Source organism: Notolabrus celidotus, chromosome 17, assembly GCF_009762535.1.
Source record: "Notolabrus celidotus isolate fNotCel1 chromosome 17, fNotCel1.pri, whole genome shotgun sequence".
NCBI classification, from domain to species: domain Eukaryota; kingdom Metazoa; phylum Chordata; class Actinopteri; order Labriformes; family Labridae; genus Notolabrus; species Notolabrus celidotus.
Window position 1 is genome coordinate 6,107,102 of NC_048288.1, and position 18,246 is coordinate 6,125,347.

The 18,246-nt window shown below is 40.1% G+C and overlaps 3 protein-coding genes across 3 annotated transcripts; all 3 read right to left on the bottom strand.

Annotated features, from left to right (window-relative positions):
- Nucleotides 1-2,566: 2,566 nt before the first annotated feature.
- Nucleotides 2,567-4,104, bottom strand: LOC117829035 (lipocalin-like). The gene is made up of 6 exons (XM_034706546.1): nucleotides 3,930-4,104; nucleotides 3,591-3,730; nucleotides 3,430-3,509; nucleotides 3,225-3,338; nucleotides 3,036-3,137; nucleotides 2,567-2,943 (listed from the first exon to the last, which is right to left on the bottom strand). The coding sequence occupies exons 1-6, from the start codon at nucleotides 4,023-4,025 to the stop codon at nucleotides 2,924-2,926; spliced, it is 552 nt and encodes a 183-aa protein (XP_034562437.1). The 5' UTR covers nucleotides 4,026-4,104; the 3' UTR covers nucleotides 2,567-2,923.
- A 1,931-nt stretch (nucleotides 4,105-6,035) lies between these two features.
- c8g (complement component 8, gamma polypeptide) lies at nucleotides 6,036-12,961 on the bottom strand. Its single transcript, XM_034706714.1, has 7 exons — nucleotides 12,779-12,961; nucleotides 10,230-10,369; nucleotides 9,164-9,234; nucleotides 8,973-9,080; nucleotides 8,773-8,877; nucleotides 8,473-8,508; nucleotides 6,036-6,229 (listed from the first exon to the last, which is right to left on the bottom strand). The coding sequence occupies exons 1-7, from the start codon at nucleotides 12,959-12,961 to the stop codon at nucleotides 6,210-6,212; spliced, it is 663 nt and encodes a 220-aa protein (XP_034562605.1). The 3' UTR covers nucleotides 6,036-6,209.
- Nucleotides 12,962-13,318: 357 nt separating this feature from the next.
- Nucleotides 13,319-17,033, bottom strand: msrb2 (methionine sulfoxide reductase B2). Its single transcript, XM_034707074.1, has 5 exons — nucleotides 15,365-17,033; nucleotides 14,848-14,945; nucleotides 14,513-14,589; nucleotides 14,191-14,338; nucleotides 13,319-14,010 (listed from the first exon to the last, which is right to left on the bottom strand). Exons 1-5 carry the CDS (start codon nucleotides 15,480-15,482, stop codon nucleotides 13,879-13,881), a joined length of 573 nt encoding a protein of 190 aa, XP_034562965.1. The 5' UTR covers nucleotides 15,483-17,033; the 3' UTR covers nucleotides 13,319-13,878.
- Between the last annotated feature and the right edge of the window lie 1,213 nt (nucleotides 17,034-18,246).

The following is an 18,246-nucleotide window of genomic DNA, read 5'->3' on the forward strand; positions in this document are numbered from 1 at the left end:
TGCAGTGGCAGTTCTAGACCAATTTTACTGGGGGGGCCAGGCTGGAGCCAAGGGTGTTGTCAGAAGGGCGAGGACCGGCTGAGAACAAACTGGCAAATCATCAGTGCATCCCTATATACTAGACATATAGACTACTGTGTACTAGATCAAAAAGCAGACTGACAGCAGCTGTTTGGCTGTTTAAACTCAACATGAGTGTAGTGCAGAGGACTGAAATTGGTTGTCTATTTCAAGCTGCAGGACTTCAGTGCGGGTTGTTAATGATCTAGTTCTGAGGGCAGGTGATGAGCATGTTGACTTTACCTTTGTAATGTCTTAGAACTAGGTAACACTATGTAGACATAATGTAGCATTGTTTTATTAGCTGTTAAAAATGCATAGTATTTTCTCAGCTAACAATGCATATTCAATCTGTTCATTGCTACATGGATAGAGGTGTCACAATAACAGAATTTCAGAAAAAATTTAACAATAATAACACATGCTTTGATATCACTTCATCAGAGATTTATCCCTTGCACACCCAAAATGAGTTCTTGTACAGAAAAAGTCATTGAAAGTCTCAAAATGAGCATTCATCATCCAGGTGAGGTGTGAGAGTCGGTGCTCTCTCTCTGTCTATTTTCATTTTCATACTTTTTTTTTACTTATCATTATGCAGGGTTGTAAAGCTCCCTGTCAGCAGCCTGCAGGCCAGGACAAATAAAAGTCATACATGGACCATGGTGACATTGCTGTCTGTCTCATCTGCTCTCTGTCTGTCTGAAACAGTTATAAATGTAACATGTGCATCTTAAGAGACACTAAAGACTTAACAAAAAAAGTGATATTTGCTGACCTGTGTTTGGAGAGAGATAGCGGTGTAATGGCAGTGACAGAGGGCAAAATGGTGAGACACACAGCAAGAAAGGAGCAAGCAAAACAAATTTAGAGCCTTTCTGCGCATTTATGCACATTACAAATTGTTGTGAATTGAAACGTAGTCATCAAAGGATTTACTTGTTGCGGAAGCTGAACTCTTTTAGTGTTTCGGAGGGCATCCTTTCTTGTTGTTATCATTCTTTTATTGAAAGTCTTTTAACATTTTCCTTCATTTGCTGGTCTAATGGATTGTCTGTAAAGGACAGTTAAGTCTGCTCCAAGATTATTGGAGTCCAGATGAAGAACTTGAGCTCCCTCTGGAAGAAACATGTGGTCCAGAAAGCCGCAGGAATAATAGATCAGCCTTGCCACATTCTTTCCTCTGACTTTTCTCTTATGCCCCCTGAGGGGCGCTATCATGCACCCCTAAGGAAAACAAACTGATACTCGATCTCATTTATCCCTTCAGCTATCAGCCTGCTAAATACTGAGAGGTAAACTGGAACTTATTTGAGGCTTATGCTAAATTTGCAGTCTCAGGTGTGTCTTACTTCTTAACGCATCTTTGACATTGTATTTATTGCATTTAATGTATTTATTGCTGATCCTGCTGATCTGTTGGCACTGACATGTGAATGTGGTTTTCTATATGTTGCTGTGAATGTTTTGCATTTGTTTGTTTTTGTTCCCTAATAATTGTGATTGTTTCAATAAGGCAGGGTAAACTGTAAACTGAATTGCCCTTCAGGGATTAATAAAGTTGTCTGAACTGAACTGAACTGAACTGAACACAAATTTGTGGACGTGTAACCGCTGTGAAACACTTACAAGTGCTCCTGACTTTATCGCTATGTCGATCGACCACCTCTGGTCACTTTCCATCTCTCTCTCATTGTCTCTCTTTCCCCAGCGCATCAGTCAGTGAGCCTCTGGCAGTGAAGCGCTCTAAGGGGTCCGACTGGAACTTAGTGCCAGTTTTACCCCTATAGGCCCCTCCCCAGAACTGCCACAGTCTGGTTGCCCCTGAAGTGTATAAAAAGTAGAAAAGGTGCCCTCTGGATACCGGTCAATGTTGTGTTGTTAGGTTGTTATGTTGTTATGTTATGTACTGTAATCAATAATATGTAAATAAATATGTAACTAGTTTTGTGTTTTCCTTTTTCAGGTGTTTGAAAGGAGGTGCCCTTTTTTTGGTTTTCGCCCCTGCCCCTCAAACATCCCGAGTACACCACTGACAGTTATGTCTCCTTTTTTCTCATATTCAGCAGTGATTGGTTGTTATTATCTGGTGTCTACATTGCACCTCGACCATCCACAACCCAAATGGTAAGGTTATTTGTAAGTCACCTTTTAAAACACCAACAGGTTTCATTAATTGTTGTTGTACCATGATGCTACTAGCATAAAACAAACTAACATACGCCCAGTGCAAACACTATAGCTGTGGTGACCGTTTGACAGCTAAAGCAACAAACAAAGCTCTATATTGTAACTGTTTTTATTTACACTGACAAACAACAGGAATTTGCGTAAGCTTGCCATTATTATCTATATGTTAGCAAGAAATTTTATTTCTGAAGCTCCAGTTCCTTGCAAGTGACCGACCACTAGAGGGCAGTGTTGCACCTAGACATTCAGATACTACCAGACTTGTATTTTTAATGCTTGTTTTGTACCTAAAGAAATCACTCTGAACACAATGATATTTATTTAACATGTTTTATTAGCTTACAGCTTCAACAAAAAGAACAAAAAGAAAATCAGCAGTTACAAAAAGTGTTTTTAAAAAGTAAACAGCGTTCACAGTCTCAGTTTCTTTCCCTTTGTTTCCATCAGCCTTTTGTTTTTCCACTCTGATGCAGCAGTTAATGCGCAAACTGAGAGATTGAGGTCTGAATTAGGATTGGAGTTGGTCTTTGGTCTGCAGCAGGGATTGAAGTCTAAATGCTTCATTGTCTCAGCTGTAGCATTGTGATTACACAGACACCTCTGTTTTACTATTCGGAGATGAAAGCCTCGGGAAATAATGCAGATTGGAGGATTGGCAGCAGCAGGGGACTCCTCAGTACTCGGTACACTCGCCTGTGAGAACACAAGAAAAGGTGAGTGAGTAGGAGTCTTGACTGTTTCCTAAAAATCTAAATGCATTCATTGTTGAGTGTTTAATGACGTACCATTTCTAGGCAGGATGGCGATGTTGTCAGCAAGGATACCGGTCTGGAGGGAGAGCTGTGTGAACTTCTGCTGCAGCACTTCACTGACCTCAGGACCACGGCCTGCAGAAATTATAACCATCAATTATTTTAGGTAACTATGCATACATACTGGTTTATTCTGCTGTGATGTGACTGCATCAGACTTACTGTAGAGCTTGTTCAGGACCTCAGACACTCCTTCCTTCGTCTTGATGGTGTGGACCAGAGCGTAGTCATCATACACAACATCTACGATACGCATGTCGTTGTCATTGTTCCAAACTGAGGAGAGCAGAAATAGACTGGTCAGGGTGCTGGATCTCTATGAGTGTGTCACTCTTGTGTGTCCGAACATTAGTGTGGCTGTACTCACGCTTGCTGTGGAAGGTGAAGCGTCCGGGAGTTTCTGACTTCTTGGCGAGATGGGTCATCCTCCAGCAGGTTCCATCGGCACTGCAGGAAAGAAAACGGTGCTCAATATTTTGTTTTTTCTACAGGTGACTCTATCTACTGTGAGCTGGATGCATGACTTACTTTAGGTTGGCATATGCAAGGTCCATGTCTCCTACATCAGTTGGCGTTACTACAGCAGTGCCCATCTTCATACCTGCCTTGTGGTTCACAAACCACTGAGCGTTGGTGGCAAAACCAACAAGGTACCACTTGCCTGTCATCTGAGAGAAAGAAGATCGGTTCAGTGAGTTTGATTCAGTAAATTCTGATTAAATGCAATATAACAGTAAAACAAGTCTTTGCTGCCTCTGAGTTGCAGTAACACGACATCAAACTATGTAAACTATTTTGTCCTGTTCACTGTGACTACACTGGAAATCAATGTATCATACAAAGGTAAAGTTTCTCCCTATGTCTTACCTTCTGCAGGTCAAAGTCTGCAACAGGCGCAACCTCAGCGCACACCGACAGCACGCACATGAGCGCGGCCAGCATCCTCAGCAGTGTGCTCCTCATGGTTTCTCTGCAGTGTTCTTGTCTCTTCAGGCTGAGAGTGAAGTTTCAGGAAGAAGTGCAGCAAACAAAGGTGACTGCAGGCTCCTTATATCCTGCTCCCCGATCCCCTCCTCCTCCTTCTTTCTCCTCCTCTTTCCCCCTCTTCTATTGCTTGTTTCTGCATTACAAAAACTCCTCGGTCTTCACCCACTGCAATGCAAATCACTGCTGTTACACAACTGGCACGTGTGTGTGGATGGAGGGGGAGGAGGTAGTGGTGGGAGAAGAGGGGAGAAAGGGTACATAATAGGGTTCTTTTACTACCCCTCCCTCTCTGCCTGCTGGGTCACAAATGCTCTTGAATGCTTGGACCGTCAAAGCATCTGTTTGGTAACAGTTTAGATTTCTTCACCATATGGCACATGGCAAGGTCTGGACAAAACGCACACACACATGAAATAAAGAAGGAATCAGCAGCACTTTTTGCACCCAATAAAAAGGTCTGAAATTACCTTTAAGAGCCAACTTCCCTTGCAACATGATAAAGTTATATCACTCTCTTTACTGACTTAAGTAACATTCATTTTCTTGCAGCGTTGCATCACAAGCAGAGACATTTAGAGACCCTGCCATAAAATAAATGATAGTTTTTCTCATTAAAAACCTTCCATCAGGGGAAACAATGAATAGATTGTTTCTTTTAGTCCGTTCACGAGCTTCAATTCTTTCACTTAAAGTTTAAATATGAGGAATTTAAGATGCAATTCACTCCTCCATGTTTTGTAACAACACATTGGATGAGAAAAATAAGATTAAGGTGGACTTTTTCAGCTTACTCAACCTCAAATGTTGCCTAAATCTTTGTTTTATGTGATAAACTACAACCACCCAAATCTGTGCAGAAAGTACATGATTTACATTGAGTTGTACACAAATGTGCTAATTAGCTGTAAATTCTTTGTTCAAACGTATTGATGGAGTTATCAGAGCTCCCTTTGTTAAGACAGGCGCTGACTCGTAATCAGCTGGTTATGTAACACACACACACACACACACACACACACACACTAACACACACAGGACAGAGGTGTTGGGTGGAGCTAGGAGCAGCTTTAAGATGCATATTTGGTAAGCTAGTTTTGTAACAGAACTCTCCCAACCCCTTTCTGAGGCTCCACATCTGAGCTGCATTAACTCCGGCCCCCCGCCCCCCCTCCTCTGTGTCCTCACTCACACCCCCGAATGCATACAGATGGACTGCGACCGTTGCCTCAAGTGCTTCAGTACTTTCCTCGAATCACTCCATACATTTCAATGCAATGTAAATGAATTTCACAGAGAGGCTCATACATACAGTGAAGCACTTTTTTAACCCATCGAATGCTGGAAAACAAAGAGAGCTTCTAAGTCAAGAAGAACATGTTGTATTAAAGAATAAGTCAGCAGAACCAAAACTACACTTCTATATACCAGTTTTTGTTTGTTCAGCATTTTCACTTCCACTGCATGGCTTCTGCACAAGACCGAAATATACTGCACAGAAAAAGAGCACCGGAAAAACAGTAGAAAATCTACTCTCCTTCTCATAACAAAGAAAGCATGTCTATAGTCTTCATATAGAGAAAGTGAAACAAAAATAATTACTATATGCAGTATTACTAAAACAGGAGGAAGTATGTTCATTGTTTTAGTTACAAAGAAAGAAAACATCTTAACATGACTCTAAAGTCAATTTCCAAAAAATGCTACACATTTGTAAATGCTTAAAAACAAAGCATGATAAACTCACTTTCATGCACAAGAAACAAAGTATTGTGAGCATATTGTGAATAATTTAAAATGATGTAATTTGCAAATTAAACAAACGAAACTTAATGTTGAGTAAATAAAGTAAGATAGGAGGGTTAGATAATTATAATAAACCTTGTAAAAGAATCTGACCACAAATTCAGTGAGTTGTCGATCAGAGTTTTGTGGATTTTTTAAATAAAAGAAAACATGTCAGTATGATGATACGCATGATACATTTCTTTTATTTAAATGTACCTGGTAACATTCAAAGGTAGCAGTTTTACAGTTTTAAGACCTTGTTGCAGCTCTCCTGCTGACATTCACGTTTTCAGATCCTACAATATTCAGATATTTGCGTGAGGACTTCACTGCAGGCCTGGATCCGTCCGCAGCACAGGAGAAAGTTCTGCCTCCTCAGCATGTGGGAACACAGTCTGTAAAATTCAAGGTAATAGTTTTATTTAAAAGAGGCTGGGCTGCACCATGCTCTGGAGATTGGATAACATGTTGTTGACAAAGTTTAAATAATGATTGTTACACAAGTTGAGTCTGACACATGCGCAGCCTCCGGGAGGAAACGTGAACAATGTTGGAAAAGGTCACAACAGGTCTTTTTTTTTCTTTAAAGAGCAGCTGTCTCTCTCTCTCTCTCTCTCTCTCTCTCTCTCTCTCTCTCTCTCTCTCTCTCTTTCTCTCTCCCTCTTTCTTTTTCCTTTTCCTCTTTGTCTTTAGAAAGGCTTAAGTGTCCTCCACTGCATCCACGTTTGCTGGACTTTTGCTGGACTTTTTCAAGAGTTCTTCCCCTGAACCTCCAGAAGGTGTTTACAAGATCAATACTAGATCAATAAAATATATATATTCTCGTCACCAACGGTTAATATAGTATGGTTATTAGCAATTTACCATGTACATGGGGACGGTAAATGATACATTTGATACAGTGAAAGGAGCCCATCTTATTGAAATACCTTAATTCAAATGCTATTACTCTACCGTTTCATCTTCTCGTTGTTTTTCTGCAGAAACAGTTCCTACTAAAAGCTAATATTTTAATTTCAAAATATCAACAAAGAAAGATAGGTTATTCATATTTCTACATATAACAAAAGAATCATTGATGTGAATTCAGTGTCAGGCTCACAGCTGATGTGGATTTGTATAGTTTAAATAATTATGTGCACGTAAAGAAATGCACGTATTAAGCTTCTAACAGTTTCACTCTGCAGAGAAGAAATGTGTGAAATGAGTCTGAAGCATTTCTTCAGAGCATGACCTTGAGTCTGAATGTACTGCAGCGTACTAACAGCTAGACCTAAAACACTCATCTTACCTTACATTAGGCCTGTAAGCTAAACTTCAGACTGAGAAACCAGAACTATTTAACTCATATAAACTATAAAGCACTTCTGTAAAGTTGTCCTGAACATCTGTAAAGAAGCCTCTAACAAGAGCTTTAGCGTAGTCATTTAAAGGTGATCAGATTGGAGATATCAGGTTAAATCAAACCTTGAAACACGTTGTTCCTCAGAAAATTAGACGTACGGGATGAGCTCAGGTAATCTGATCTGATCAGAACTCAGAAAATCAAACCTTCAGTTTCTGTTGTTCACAGCTTTTGAGCAGCGATGTGGAAACTTTGATGCACAACATCAGGATCATCCTGAGTCCAACAGACCAGGCTGGATTACAGGAATAATATGTGATAAATAAAATGTAGATCAGACAGTGCAACATCTTTACATCAATGTTGAAACTGAAGACTTTGAAGAGTTTTTGGACTTACATCATGTCCGAGCCACAGTCCAAGAGGTTTGCTATAGTGCTTTGAAAAAAATAAAGGCTCTTGTCCAAACAAAATCTGTCAGTAAACAGCATCACTAACAAAAATAAATAATTTATCATAAGTAACCGTGAGGATCTTTCTGTTTGAATGGATTTTGGAGTCCCCTGTGGACAAAGTAAGCCAAAGCAAGGCAGACATTTCAGCAAGAGAGGATATTCAAAGAGCTTCACTTAAGGCATTCAAACGTCATGACAGAAAATAAGGCGTTAAAAATCAGAGAGAAGATTGAATAAAGCAGTAACATCAGAAGCTGAAGCAGAATTGTTTAAGTTACAGTGCATTATTATGTATTAAAGATTTTTCTTTAAAGCTTCTTTACGGCCCTAACAGACTGACAGCATCAACACTCAGACCTGTGCAAGAGATGTTTTGAGTCTTTATTTATTTTTTAGTTGAGTTTAAATTTTTCCCCCTGAATCGTTGAAATCAAATGTCACCCCTGCTAACGACTAAGACTACTTTACCCAAAGGACACCTTCTAAAATAAGCTAAATACTCAAATCTCTTTTTCGAGTATGCAGTACACCAACCAATTTCAAACACTGATGATCCAGATTAAGTCATCCATGAAAGTTCACATCAGATTAAGGTTCATCCTTTTCTGTTTTTCTTTTGACACTGGGTTACCTGACCTGACCCCTGGGTTACCTGACCCCGGAGAGCAAAAAGGTGGAGTCCCAAATCTGGGTCATCCCTAGCAGATTAAACTTTTTGAAGAACTGGAATAAAAGTTGTATTTCTGTCCTCTTTTTGAATCAGTCTCACAGTTATCACAAATTTTCTCTCTGTTGAAGAAAGATATCTACCTTCTGTGTGAACGTTTTATTAACTTACTGATCACATGGTCCTGGTCCACGTCACCACAGTGACCTGCAGAGTGGACAATAATACACAGTTATTTACATACACCTTAAACATTTGCATCTGTCAGATATCAGATATAGGTGTTGTTTCGTTTATCTCAAAAGTAGCTTCACACATTCTGCTCTACTTTCTAGGTTTGATGAAAACTTAAATTCCCTTCAAGCAAGACTCTGAGGTTTGAGTTTTTACTGTGCCGCCTCACTTTACTGTAGCAGCTTCCAACAGATTACATCATGTGATGTGCCAGGTGTGTGCAGGTGATGGACATACTGTAAGTGGGGAAGGGGAAGAGGTAAGCCAGGCCCATATTCTGCTTTTCAGCAAGCTGCTCAAACTTCGTCAACATCGGCTCGGACAGATCGTCAACAGATCTCCCTGCACGCAGGACAAAAGAACAAACATCACAAAAGCATTTTCTTCACATTCAGTGCTGTCGTAAAAGATGGAAGTCACATGACTAAGGAACCCACCATACAGCTTCACGGTGATCTTTCCCTGTTTCTGGTAGTACATGACAGCATAGTTGGTATAGTCCGTCTCCCCGATCGCTATTTCAGTGTTGAGCTCAGGACGAGTTCCTGAAAGAGACAACAGTGACCTCGACTCAATAACACAATCCTGCTTCTACGTCATCAGATATGAAAAAAGAGGGATGACTGACCTTTAAGAGTCAGCTTGCCTGGGGTTGGAGAGATATCGTAGATTTGTAAAATCTCCCAACACTGGTGGTTACTGAGGAGAGGAGAGGAGAGGAGAGGAGAGGAGAGGAGAGGTTATTTGACTGGTATAGACTGCTGACTAGTCTACCATCAGAGTATCTTTGTCCTCTGCATCAATCAATCTTTATTTATAAAGCGCCAATTCCCAACAAATGTTATCCTCAGACTCTTTCCAAACAGAGCAGGTCTAGACCGTACCCTATGTTCTATTATCAACAAAGACCCAACATCAAGACAGGATCAGATCCAGTCCCATCTTACAGACAGGACTCAGTCTGATCTCATCTTAATCCACCATGAGCAGAACACTTTGCAGCTTTTAGCAAGTTACAGTGGCAAGGACAAACTTCCTTTAACAGGCAGAAACCTCCAGCAGGACCAGACTCATGTTAGACACACATCTGCTGAGACTGTGTTGGAGAAAGGGATAGAGGGAGATAAAGAGAGAGAGATGATAGTTGTGAGATGGATAGTAGTAGTTGTTGCCGCTGGAGTCTGTGCATGTGTTCATAAGTTTCTAGAAGAATTAAAAACTTTTTTTATAATTTTTTTTTTTTACTCAGCGTTACACAACCTGCCCAGATGTGTGAGCCCGAGGCTCAAAATTGAAGAAGCTTTCTAACCTCACTTGATAAAAAGAACCAATAAGTCTGTGTCCTCAGCTGGAGCCAAACAGTGTTTATAACTTTAAAATCCCAACAAAGATTTCTTGGACTCAACTAAAAAACAGCCTGTGGGTGTTTTTTCTTTTCATTGTGCAATGTGCTCCCTGTGTTTCTGCAGATCCAGGTCCAGCTGACCCGAACTGTTTTTGAATAAGCTGCCACGACTTACTTGTCCTGCCTCGTCCTTCCTGTTGTTGAGGAAACACAAATAAAACCAAACACATGTGGTTGAAAAGTGAAGCGAGAGCACTGTCAGAGACATTCACAGAGTAACTTTGCCCTCTGCTGGTAGATCTCAGTACTGCAGAGTCAACCTCCTCAGTAAAGCCCTATCAGTACTTACTGTCGTGTCTTTGTGCTGACAGACAGTGTTTGGTCTGAGGAGTGAGTGAGGGTCATGATTGTGGCCTCCACCTTGGTGCCGTGGTTAATCAGGTACGAGCATTTGGAGGCAGTGTTCAACAGGTACCATCGTCCCATCATCTGCAGAGCATAAAGCAGAAACGTGTCAAGAAATCTATAAAATCTCCAAAACCAGAAAGAGATTATATTTACTGATAGAACAGAAGCTTTGGGTGCATTTCAGTGAGTCAGTTTCTCTTCTAGAAATAGAAGTTTGTACCTGTGATTGATGAATATTTCATCTTTTCAGCTGACTCAGTTAACCCTTGCTGTTCTGGATTTGTCCCATTCTTCCAAAGGTTACTCAAAATCAAGTGCTACATATAAAGACTTCCAACTTGACCCATCTACATCTGCTTGTTGTGTTAAATTCTATCTCAGGGAAAATCCCCTGATTGCCTAACACATCAGAGATACACTTACACAGCATGTCCACATCGCAGCCTTCAAACTAATCCATAACCAGGCATGCAAACATGTTTGGATGTTTCTCTTGTTGAAGAAAATTTTGTTTAAACATTTTCCTTTATAGAAAATTATAAAGGTAACAATCAAATCCTCATGTCTGTTTTCTTTACCTTGAGGCATGCAAACAGGGCCAGACTGCAAGGTTTGTTCGGGACTAGATTTACAGAGACGAGGAAAATCATCCCTCTTCTCAGTGTTCATTATTGGTAGGTGTGTTTGTATGCTATAAAGCTATAATGACTGTGCTGGCTAGATAACACAACTAAATGTTACATGCATGATTTACATTTTTTATTTCAATTAATTGATATTTAAGCCATGTCCAAACTCTCACATATTTTTGTTATGCCTCAGGAGAACTTGCAGCTTCCTTAAGGACACGTCACACCCCAGACATTATCTGTCTGAACTGTTGCCCTGTGGTCGACGTTACAGGATCATTAAATAACAAACAGACTTAAAAGCAGTTGTATCTCCGAGCTATTATTGCACTTAACACACAAAACAGCCTAACACCCACTGTGCAATATATCTCACTTACAATACCATTACCAATATGCCATATCTCATCTATTTTTGGGTGTTTGTCTGTCTGCCTGTCTGTTTTTGACATATTGTTTTATTTCTTGATGTAGTTTTTGCACTGAAAGATTGCAGTGTAATTGCCTTGTACTTGTTGTAATGACAATAAAGGTCTATCTATCTGATTCTATACCAAATAGGTGTAACTTGAATTTTTAATAATTAAATGATAATTTATGATAGTTTTGTTTTTGAACCCCCTCTATCACTTACTTTAACTCTCCCTGTCCCATTAAAGTTATGAACCATAGACCTTTCTGGAGTCCCTGAGCTCCCTTGTCTCGTAGGTTCCTCTGGATCTCTGCCGTAGACGTCCTGCTGCTGTGGACATGCCAGACTCCAGCTGCTACAACTACTACTATGTCTCACCACTATCATCTCTGTCTCTCTGTCTCTCTGTCTCTCTGTCTCTCTCTCTCTCTCTCTCTCTCTCTCTCTCTCTCTCTCTCTCTCTCTCTCTCTCTCTCTCTCTCTCTCTCTCTCTCTCTCTTCATCTGCTGGAGGTTTCTGCCTGTTAAAGGAAGTTTGTCCTTGCCACTGTAACTTGCTAAATGCTACAAAGTGCTCTGCTTATGGTGGATTAAGATGAGATCAGACTGAGTCCTGTCTGTAAGATGAGACTGGATCTTATCCTGTCTTGATGTTGGGTCTTTGTTAATAATAGAACATAGAGTACGGTCTAGACCTGCTCTGTTTGGAAAGAGTCTGAGGATAACATTTGTTGGGATTTGGTGCTAGGCAATAAGTTTTTGTTTTTTTTAAAGTTATATATTGGGGCTTTTTGCCTTTATTCCATAGGACAGCTGAAGAGAGACAGGAAAGGTGGGCAGTAGAGAGCAGGGGAAGACATGCAGGAAATGGTCGCGGCCAGGAATCAAACTGGCGACCCCTGCGACGAAGACTGTAGCCTCTGTATGTGGGGCACTTAGACCGCTAGGCCACCAGCGCCCCAGGCAATAACTTTCTGATCGGACCCCTGTAATGTGCACTAGCTCAGATTTGGGAAATGTTATCATTGATCCTGGTTTTGTGGTACTAACAGGAGGAAGCAGCATCAAACAGGCAGTGGGCAAAGGTCAGGTAACGGCACACTGAACTGTTTAATGTGGCACACTCAGGCTGGAGCTGCACTCATCTGCCCAGAGACAGTCAACAAAACGAAAAGAGACCTTTGCTGTTTCTGTCTGGTCAAAATAAACTTTGTGTCTAGCTTTGAAAAGTGTCCACATGATGCGTAATCATTATGCAAATACAGCTCTCCACCTGTTTAGTTCGGTGGCTTCATTTAAACAGACCAACTAGAAAAGACAAATCTCTTAAAGTTTGAAATAATCGTGCAAAAACACACTTCATACACACTCCTGAAGACATGCAAAGATAACACAGAAAGCCAAACAGATCCGTTGTCCCGTACATGATCCTTTGATGATGATATCTTACCCGCTGTATGTCTATGTTCTGAGCAGGAGGCGTCAGGTCATCAGCAACAACCTTTGGCTTCTTACGAGGTCTTCTTTGGGGTCTTGGTCGACTTACAGCCCCCCCTACAGCCTCAGTTAATCCCCACAGACACACACACATCAACGCCAGCACTGCCAGCATACAACGCCACACTCCAGCCATGATAGCACTGACAATAACGCTCTCAGGGATGAGTTTCTCCTCCTGTACGACTCTTCTGGTGCCTGCTTTGTCTGTCTTCTTTCTCTTAACTATTGCATCCCTTTTATTTCTCTATTCCCTCTCTCTCTGTACTTTTTCCAATCTGCTTTACTCAACTTTAAAGACACACAGAAGAGGTACGTAAACAAGACAGGAGCAGGAGACAAACATTGTGAAACAGAGGATGGCCTGATGGGTTAATATTAACTTGGTTTACTGGCACTGATGAGGCAATGCGTGCAGAAAGCCATAAAGTGTCATCAAGTATTAACCTAAACGTCTTAATAACATCTACCATCAGTGATAATAACACACAGATTCACATAGTTCACATTTATTGATGAATTACAAGTCAATGTAATCTGTAAATATGACGCCAGACAAAAATACACAATGTAGCAATCTCATATCTTCCAGCGATTTAAAAACAAAGAGCAAGTCCTCTTAGTTCATGCCATTGCCTGAATACAGAATATAATATACAGGATGTTTATATAATATACAGTTTATAGTTCATGCCCTGTGTAGTTCAGACATCAAGATAAGTCCAGCAAAATGAAGAGGATTAAAACACCAGTGAGACAAGTTAAAAAACTACAGTGAGGAACACTTAAGTTTAACACTCAAAAATGATTCAACAATTAAAAAGCAGTCTATTTGTTTCACCTTCTCTCCTGTAGTTCTGAACAGACTGAGATTTATTTAGGATTTCTTTCTCCATCTACATTTTGACATGTTGTGCCACACTTCACCAAACCATAGAATAAGAGCTTCAACTCTCTCAAATCTTTGTTTTGTCTGCCTAAAAAGAAAAAGGACGTGTACTCAGATGTACAGTGAGGATGTGTTCGGTGGTTTTGTAAAGTACGTGTGTCTCCTCACTTTTCTTCAGGTGTGTCAGCCTTGTTGTTTTCTCTGGGTTTAAATGTGAGTGCAACACTGTTGATACAGAACCGCTGACCTGTGGGATCCGGTCCGTCTTCAAACACGTGACCCAGGTGGGAATCACACTGCATCAGACACACAAAGAAGTCATGAGTGATTAAAAAAGTGTAGAAATTTTGCAGCAAATAAATAAATGAATGCAAGGTTTGAGTACTATAATCATACTGCTGACTTTAATATATCAACAAGAAGAGCTACACTCAGCAAACATGAACTTTGGCCTAAAGGTTCAGAACACAACTCACATTTTTACAAAGGACCTCTGTGCTAGCGGTTCCAAGGCTGTTGTCTGGGCGACGAATGACGGAGGCGTGGCTTTCATCCCTCTCCCATGTCCCATGAGCCTCTTTGAATGCAGGCCAGCCTGTCCCAGAGTCATACTTGGCCTCTGAACTACAAGGAGGAACTCTTACTCAATGAGTTTTAACACTTTACAAATAAAAACTGCAGCTGCTTCTCTTTCACCTCAGTTTTCATTTTCCCCGAATATAATTGTAGTAAAAACAGCCACTGGGTGTTTTCTTTAATGCCTGTGTTGACATGAAAACATGGTGTTTTTAAGGTTACCTGAAAAGCGGAGAGTCACAGCAGACACAGTGATACATCCCCACCTCATAATGGTTCAGGTAGAGTCCACTGAAGGGCTAAAACACACACAAACACAGCGTTAGAGCAGAAACAGCAGGAATAATGAAGAAACCATGTTACTGTCTTTGTCTTCCAGTTAATGATTTGTTAAGTGCATTACAGTAACTGGTTGACCCTGACTCAGGTTCAGCATTACAATGCAGAGCAAAGTCCACCTCCACCACACTTTATGAGACAGTAAGTGGGTCAGACTGAGATAATGAAGCCTGACACAATTAACTGTACTGATTTGTGTATAAGTATACAACACTCACCTCCTCGGTCCCCTTCTCTCTGGTGACAACATACTGTTCTGGGGTCAGCTTCTTGTGCCAGTCTTTGGTCTCATTGTAACGGGTAAGAGACTGCAGACCTGCACAGAACAGAGGTTACAGGGAAGTTAGAGGTTTCATTTCTATAAAGAATGAGGACTTACAAATCCATTCATCATAATCATAAAGGATGCATACATGTCCTGAAGATGTAGACAGAGAAAAGCATTATGTGCGTAACTATGAAAGTCATAATACTATCATATGTATCTCCTATAAGAGTTGTAAAGTTCTACAAATCTCAAATTATAACAAGAACTCCTTCTTCAGGTTTCACCACATCTTTTTTTTAAACAATAATTTATAGCAGATTATAACTTTTGTTAGATTTGTGTCTTAAGATCCAACATTTGTTACAAAGCTGCAGCATGGTGCACCTGCTGGAGTCTGCAGACTGAGCTCCACTCACGCTCTGTATCTGGATCCGAAAACAGAAAGTTATCTTAAAGGTCCTCAGTACCTTGAGATGTGGACACAGCGCGGATGAATGCAGGGACCCTCCTCGGTAACACCGTGGATCTGACTGCAGCGTGCTGAGAAACTAACACGAAAACACGACGAGCGGCGAAACGAGACATGTTGTCTGCTGCAGAGTCAAGAGAGTCTGAAGTCAAGTGCAACACATCAGAGGAAGCTGAGTGCTGCTCACAGGGTCTGATCGGTTCGGTCTAATCCTCCCCCGGCTGGTGCAGGGTGACCCGGTCAAAAAAATCACTCCAGATATGAAGTTCAAAGTCGACTGACGTTTCCAGCTTTTTATGGCCAGATAGTTTGCACAGATCTCCTCGTTGTGCGGACAGACATGCTTCATGGAGAGAAAGAGTTAGATTGGAGGGAGAAGTCTGACTAATTGATCCTCTGATAGATTTTATGTTCCTCAGCGTTGTAGATCTGTTAGATCTGTGAGCTCACTACAAAACAGAGCATGCAGAGTACATAGCAACTTTATTAAGCATTAACTGACTAAACTATACATTTCCTTATCAATGACCTGGCCCAACCTGAAGTACAAACAGTTGGCATGGTGCTATTTTTCGACCCCACATGGTTGTAGTAACAACATTGTGAATCCTGTTTGGTGGAGAGCCAGAAGTTAAATTCAGGTGTTTGTTGTAGCAGGGCTAAAAAGGCCTTATTGGCGTTTGGCTTGTGGGTGACTCTGGGATGGATCATACCATTTGTGGAATACCCCAAATACTGATAGTGGCTGAATTAAAAGGCTGAGGGAGATAAATGTTTCTAACTCGGGCATCAAATCCCTTTCATAATCAGGTATGTTCGCTTTGCTTAAAGTTGTTTTGTGTTCAGACCATTACAAACCAATGAGAAAGTTATGTGAAGATAATCAAGCAAAGGCCTCTTTAACCTTTATTCTATGTATATTCTATGAAAATATTCACAGTGTAACCGCTCAAGCACATTAGAAGCAATTCAGCCAACATCAGCCTCCGTATTTACTTTAGAAATATGAATAAACATTTGGTTGGACTTTCATATTGCTTCTGCTTAAAGCTCCTGTGAAGAGTTTTTGAGTGGTCATGAAGTGGACTGAAATGAACAGTGATGCCTCTTTATGACCTAGAAAAGCAAACAAGATTATTAGAAAAGGTATTGATCATTTCTGTTTTGTTATTTTAAAGCCTGAAATCGCTGTGAGAGGGTAGGTGTCAGATGAGGTAATTGACAGCATGTCAATACAAACCCTTTTTCTGCAGTAAATATGCTTGATGAGTGAAATAGTAGTTGAAAGCAGGAGGAGATAACATAATTTACACATGTACAGGACAAAATAAGCAAGATCACTTAGTCCACAGGGGGGGCGCCAAAGTCAACACAAACAGAAAGTTCCTCACAGGAGCTTTAACCTGTCGTTGGTAAGCAGTTCAATATCTAAGGGATAATTTATTGTTGCGGTCGGTTTATCATGAAACTGTCCTCATTCAGCTCTCCTTCTTCTCTGAGCTATGCGGGCCACACATCTTTAAAAATAAACAAGGCAAATGTCACAACTGGAAACTTTAACAGGAAAGTCAATTCATGTATTTGAGTTAAGGTTAAAATATGTTTATATTATTTATAGAGTTACTATTTACACACAGATTAACTAAAGTTATTATTTGTGTATTTATAATATTAGAATCATTTGTAAAGCATCTTGTAGTTGTGACCAAAACATGTTGAAAGCACTTCTGTGATACTCATTACGTTTACCTGAAGCTTGGTCATCCTACCCTCTCATTGGTTGGTTCTGTGACGAGTAAGTGAGTGACAAGAAAGTGTTAATGTTGATGCTGTCCTTTTAATAGAGTGACCAAACTATATATATATAAATAGAGTATTAACCACTAAAGTCAGAAATGACTGGGAGCTTGAACTAGGGTTGAATTTGAGAGAGGACTGGTGGGATGCGGCTGTTAAAAAAATTCACAAAAGCTCAACCTGTGCTCGGCTCACTCTCATACAATTCAAGGTGTTGTTTAGGATTCATTTCTCCTAAGCCCGTTTCTCACAAATTTATCCTTCAACTACTGACAGCTGTGATAAAGTCACTTCTTCTTGTAACCTAACTCGTATGTTTTACTCTTGCTCATTATTATCTAGCTTTTGGCAGAGCTACTTTACCACCATATCCAAAATACTCTCAGTAAATATAATTGTTTCTCCCCATATCGCCATATTTGGAAGTCCTGAAGACTACCATTGATTCACCTCGAAGCAGTTAGATGTTATTGTATTAATTTCTTTCTTGGCGAGATGCTGTCTTCTTTTTCACTGGAAGTCCACCAAAGCTCTTTCAAGCACTCAGTGGCTCAAGGATGTCATGTCTTTTTCTAAAACTTGAGAAGATAAGCTACTCACTAAGAGGCAAATCTGGAAAGTTTTATGATAGGTGGCAATCCTTTCTATCCTTCTTCAGAACTCTGAAGTTTTTGCCTCCTTAAAGGTACTCCCATGTCTGTTTGTCTCCTTCTTACTTTTCTTTTGTTTTATTTTTTACAAATTTGTATTTATTTTTGATTATTAAACGTATTTTATTATATTTAGTTTTATTAATATATTACTAGTATAACTGTTATTAACATTATTACTATACATAGATATTTTTGGGAGATATGTCATGTTTTGTTTTGTTTTTTTCTCTATGCTCACTGAAAAATTTAAAAAGGAAATTATTGCTTGTTGTATTTTTATTTTTGTACTTCAATACTTGGGATGCACAGTATTCCGTTTTAATAGTCACTCGCTATACATGTCTTTGTTTTTGTGACTTCCGGTGTTGATCTGTCATTGTAAATTTGCCATATTTCTCAATAAAAATATTTATTAAAAAAAATAAATGAA